The 5,988-nt window shown below is 44.6% G+C and overlaps 1 protein-coding gene across 1 annotated transcript; it reads left to right on the top strand.

Moving 5' to 3' along the window:
* Positions 1-2,549: 2,549 nt before the first annotated feature.
* Positions 2,550-5,683, top strand: LOC135269902 (transcription factor BTF3 homolog 4-like). Its single transcript, XM_064364396.1, has one exon. It carries the CDS (start codon positions 2,666-2,668, stop codon positions 3,158-3,160), a length of 495 nt encoding a protein of 164 aa, XP_064220466.1. The 5' UTR covers positions 2,550-2,665; the 3' UTR covers positions 3,161-5,683.
* The last annotated feature ends 305 nt before the right edge of the window (positions 5,684-5,988 follow it).

Consider the following 5,988-nt stretch of genomic DNA (forward strand, 5'->3'; position numbering starts at 1 on the left):
GCTGGGATTACAGGCATGAGCCACCATGTCTGGCCAGTTCTGCAGTTTCATTGCGTATTGTGACAATGTCAGTTTACTGCTTTTGATTATATACTATGGTTATGTCAAAAGCTATCTTTACAGGAAAGCTGGGAAAGGGTGTATAGGACCTCTCTATAGTATTTTTGCAACTTCTTGTGAGTCTTAAATTATTCCAAAATAAAAAGTTAAATCAAAACTAATAAATAATCAATGAGATGGAAGAGGAGTCCAGAGGCCACAGAAAGAAAGTCTTTCATGTGGACCGAAGTGACCACGGGATTTGGCTACATGGAGGTTGTTAGGGACTTAGGACAAGAGCAGTTTTGGTGAAGATACAGGAACGAAAGCCTGACTGGAGGATGTTCAAGAGAGATTGAAAGGAGAGGAAATGGGAACAATGAATATACTGTGGAAAAGTTATGGTTCGTTTTGTTAAAAAAAAAAAAACACAAAAAAAACCCAGGCTGGGGGTAGTGACTCACACCTGTAATCCCTGCACTTTAGGAGGCCAAGGCGGTCGGATCATTTGAGGTCAGGAGTTTGAGACCAGCCTGGCCAACATAGTGAAACCCCATCTCTACTAAAAATACAAAAATTAGCTGGGCATGGTGGCGGGGGCCTGTAATCCCAGCTACTAGGGAGGCTGAGACCAGAGAATCGCTTGAACCCGGGAGGTCGAGGTTCCAGTGAACTGAGATTGCACCACTGCACTCCAGACTGGGTGACAGAGCGAGACTGTCTCAAAACAAAACAAAGAAACAAAACAAAACCTCAAAACCAAATAGAAGGCCAGTCATGGTGGCTCACGCTTGTAGTCCTAGGACTTTGGAAGCTGAGGTAGCAGGATATTTTCAGACCAGGGCTTTGAGACCGGCCTGAGCAACTTGGTGAAACCCGTCTCTTCCAAACAAATACACAAATTAGCCAGGTGGGGTGGCACATTCCTGTTGTCCCGGCTACCCGGGAGGCTGAGATGGGAGGAACAGTTGAGCCGAAGACATCAAGGCTACAGTGAGCCATGTTTATGCCACTGCACTCTAGCCTGGGTGACAGAATTAGACCCTGCCTCAAAAAAAAAAAAAAACCCTGAAAAAGCATCAAGACACATTAATTTCTATCTCATAGATCTTTTTTTAATGTCACATAAGTTACATGTTAAGTTGTAAATCACCATTAAATGAGTTAACTTTGTAAATAGGCTCTGGTTTTATAAAACATCTGATACTTGCCTGCCTTGTTTTGTACATCTGTTTTTAAAAATACAATTATGTCACTCTGAGGGCCTCTGAGGAATAAATTATGCTACCTGTTAATAACCAGGGTAGCAAGAGACAGTGTTTGAAGATAAGATGGAAAAATAATGCAGCAGATTAATTAGTAATGTGACACATCTGGATGTTTTCAACTCTCAGACTGCAGTAATGATCCTATCTCCTTGACGACCAGCAGTTTCTCATGCTTGTTGTCAAAAACAAAAACAGTCTTGCAGAAGCTTCAAGTGGAAATAGTAAATAGAAAACTGCTTTCTCTCTGCAAAAAACAAACAGAAAACTCCACCAAAATGCTTTTCCTGGAATCCCAATAATACAATTTGTTATAAACAGATAAACAATAAAGACGAGGTCTTATGCTTGACAAAGTTCAGAGATCTACGTAGCACTTTCAGAAAACTTAACTGAGATTCCCACTATAGCATCTCTGTTGGAAGAAAAACATCAACACCAAAAAACCGTGATCAAAGAATCAGAAGCTGGGCATGGTGACTCACATCTGTAATCCCAGCACTTTTGGAGGCTGAGGTAGGCAGATCACGTGAGGTCAGGAATTTGAGACCAGCTGGGCCACGGTGGTAAAACTCCATCTCTACTAAAAATACAAAAATTAACCAGGTGTGGTATCACACACTTGTAGTCCCAGCTACTTGAGAGGCTGAGGCAGGAGAATTGCTTGAATCTGGGAGGCAGACATTGCAGTGAGCTGAGATCACACCACTGCACTCCAGCCTGGGTGACAGAGTGAGATTCTGTCTCAAAAAAATAAATAAATAAAGATAAAAAAGAATCAGGTTCAACATGCCCTGTGATCCTATCTAATCAGGACCTTGATGCCACATTGTTGTAATAAGAAAACCTAATAAATACCTGAATCCCTGTTCTTTTTTTTTTTTTTTATTGCATTTTAGGTTTTGGGGTACATGTGAAAAACATGCAAGGTTGTTGCATATGTGCATGCGTGGCAGTGTGATTTGCTGCCTTCCTCCCCTTCACCTATATATGGCATCTGAATCTCTGTTCTTAAAGAATAAGAGATCATACCAATGTACATACGGGTAGTAGTTCATCAATATCGCATCACTAACAGTTTGTTTATTTACTCTCTTGCTGATTCATTCATTCCTTCATGTATTTAACAGTTATTTATTGAGTACACCTACTATGCTAGACCCTGAGGATACAAGAATGGACAAGGTATGGTCCCTGCTGTCCACACAGTGCTTACAATCTAGAGGATAAAACAAAACAATCTTGCTCTTGTCATATGCTGGTGTTGGAGGACCCTCCCTGAAAGACAGAGATAGACATAGAGACAGAGAGGTGAGGAGTTAAGAAAGGGGGACAGGAGGCAGCCATCTTGCTCTTGTCATATGCTGGTGTTGGAGGACCCTCCCTGCTTCAGATTTACCAACAGCATGAATCAAGAAAAGTTAGCCAAACTTCAGGCTCAGGTCTGGATAGTGAGTAAGGGTACAGCTCTCAGAAAGAAGGTGGTATACAGAACAGCTACAGCTGATGACAAAAAGCTTCAGAGTTCTCTAAAAAAACTGGCTGTGAATAATTCAGCTGGTATTGAAGAGGTGAACATGATTAAAGATGACGGGACAGTTATTCATTTCAGCAATCCTGAAGTCCAAGCTTCCATTTCTGCTAACACCTTTGCAATTACTGGTCATGCAGAAGCCAAACCAGTCACAGAAATGCTTCCTGGAATGTTAAGTCAGTTCAGTGCTGACAGCTTAACAATCCTTAGGAAGTTAGCTGAACAGTTCCCACGGCAAGTCTTGGACAGTAAAGCACCAAAACCGGAAGACATTGATGAGGAGGAGGAGGATGCTCCAGATCTTGTAGAAAATTTTGATTAGGCGTCAAAGAATGAGACTAACTAAAATTTTGGCTTTTGGAAGCTGGCATGGACTAGATTTAACAAATCAGCTATGTGGTTCCACAGTAACAGGTGAGAACGTCATCACCTGTTACTAGTTCAGTAATATAAATATTTTTATATTAATAAGAATGCTGTTTGTTCTGCATTTTCCCATCATTTGATTTTGTGTTTTACACTTCTGCCCAGGATATTTTTTTTGGTCAGAGTATGAAGCATTGGTGCAGTTCGAGGGTGTTTTGGTTTTTGATTCCCAGTTGTTGTTGTTTTGTTTGTTTGTGATGTTTTTGGTGTATTTCAGGATAAGGGATGGATGCTGGGTAGATAACCAGCAATGTCACCACATATACACTTACTCCAAAGTGAAGTGCACAGGTAGAAATTGTATTAGAGTGAACTTTTAAAGTACCCTTATCGTTTTGTAAGCAGACATGGGGGCCGCAGAAGGTAAAACAGTGCAGTGCTTGAGCATGAGCTCTGAGGTCAGATTGCAGTGGCTTGAACCCCAGGAACCTTGTGACTACAGCCAAGATTCCTGAGACCGGGCGTGGTGGCTCACGCCTGTAATCCCAGCACTTTGGGAGGCTGAGGTGGGTGGATCACGAGGTCAGGAGATCCAGACCACCCTGGCAAACATAGTGAAACCCCGTCTCTACTAACAATACAAAAATTAGCTGGGTGTGGTGGCATGCACCTGTAGTCCCAGCTACTTGGGAGGCTGAGGCAGGAGAATCACTTGAATCCAGGAGGCGGAGGTTGCATTGAGCTAAAATTGCGCTGCTGCACTCTAGCCTGGCGACAAAGCGAGATTCTGTCAAAAAAAAAAAAAAATTCTTGATCCTTTTTCAAGATGGCCGATTAGGAGGAAGTCGGGATCGCAGCTCCGAAAGAAGGCGCAGAGGGTGAGTGGACGCCGCATTTCCAGACAGATTTTTACTGACCACAGACCAGGGGATTAACAGGAGCAGGAGCCGCACAGGTCACCAGCGCCGCTGGTTTGAGCGGAGCGGCGCGCCGCTCGGCCTACGCCCTGAGGTGGGGGGCGGCGGATCCACGTACGGAGCGAGAGAGACTGAATCACCTCTGAGCCAGCAAGGGGAGCTGAAGCAGGGATTCAAGACAGGACACTCCCGGGCAAGGGCGCGCCACGAATCTCAGAGCCGCTGCTTTGGCTGATGCAGCGGCTCACAGGGCAGTGGATTTTTACTGCCCACAGACCAGGAGATTCACAGGTGGCGAAGCTCCACGGGTTGCCAGCGCCGCTGGTTGGACTGGCGCGGCTGCTCTGCCTGCACCCGAGGCAGGGAGCAGCGGCCCCTTGTGCAGAGTGAGCGAGACCAGATCCCCTCTGGGCCAGCAAGGGGAGCTGAGGCAGGGACTCAACCCAAGAGTTTCCTGGGCAAAGAGGAAGCCTCCGGAAACACGGCTGAACACGGGACGGTCCAGCTCTGTGGAGGAGGGGCGTCACCCACCGGGAAACACCCTGCAGTTCCCAGGACAATTTGCCCACAGCAGCTCAACGAAGCCTCTGCAGGCTGAGTGTGACTAGGCTGCCACCTCGTGGGCAGGGAAAACCATTGAAACAGTGGAAAATCATAACGCCCTAATTCCCTGTGACAGACCACCTAGGGGGAAGAAAAGGGGGTTTATGAGTTCAGCTACTACAGACTTAAAATTACCAAAATCAGAAAGACAGCAACTACAAAGTCGATAGGTGGATAAATCCACAAAGATGGGAAGAAACCAGCGCAAAAAGGATGAAAACACCCAAAACCAGAACACCTCTCCTCCTACAAGGGAGCACAACTCCTCACCAGCAAGGGAACAAGACTGGATGGAGAATGAGCGTGATGAAATGACAGAATCAGCTTTCAGAAAGTGGATAATAAGAAACTTCCGTGAGCTAAAAGAACATGTTCTAACCCAATGCAAAGAAACTAAGAACCTTGAAAAAAGACTTGACGAAATGTTAACGAGAATGGACAACTTAGAGAGGAATATGAGCGAATTGATGGAGCTGAAAAACACAACACGAGAACTTCGCGAAGCATGCACAAGTTTCAACAGCCGAATTGACCAAGCAGAAGAAAGGATATCAGAGGTCGAAGATCAACTCAATGAAATAAAACGAGAAGGCAAGATTAGAGAAAACAGGGTAAAAAGGAATGAACAGAGTCAACAAGAAATATGGGACTATGTGAAAAGACCTAATCTACGTTTGATAGGTGTACCTGAATGTGACGAAGAGAATGCATCCAAGCTGGAAAATACTCTTCAGGATATCATCCAGGAAAACTTCCTAAACCTAGCAAGGCAGGCCAATACTCAAGTCCAGGAAATACAGAGAACACCACAAAGATATTCCTCTAGAAGAGCAACCCCAAGGCACATAATCATCAGATTCGCCAGGGTTGAAATGAAGGAGAAAATACTAAGGGCAGCCAGAGAGAAAGGTCGGGTTACCCACAAAGGGAAGCCCATCAGACTTACAGCAGACCTCTCAGCAGAAACCCTACAAGCCAGAAGAGAGTGGGGGCCGATATTCAACATCCTTAAAGAAAAGAACTTTCAACCCAGAATTTCATATCCAGCCAAACTAAGCTTCATAAGTGAAGGAAAAATAAAATCCTTTGAGAACAAGCAAGCACTCAGAGATTTCATCACCACCAGACCAGCTTTACAAGAGCTCCTGAAGGAGGCACTACACATAGAAAAAAACAAGAAGTACCAGCCACTCCAAAAATGCACGAAATGGTAAAGAGCATCAACACAATGAAGAATCTGCATCAACCAATGGGAAAAACAGCC

Source organism: Aotus nancymaae, unplaced genomic scaffold (assembly GCF_030222135.1).
Source record: "Aotus nancymaae isolate 86718 unplaced genomic scaffold, 86718_ANA_hifiasm-v0.15.2.pri h1tg000058l, whole genome shotgun sequence".
In the NCBI taxonomy this organism is placed as follows: Eukaryota; Metazoa; Chordata; class Mammalia; order Primates; family Aotidae; genus Aotus; species Aotus nancymaae.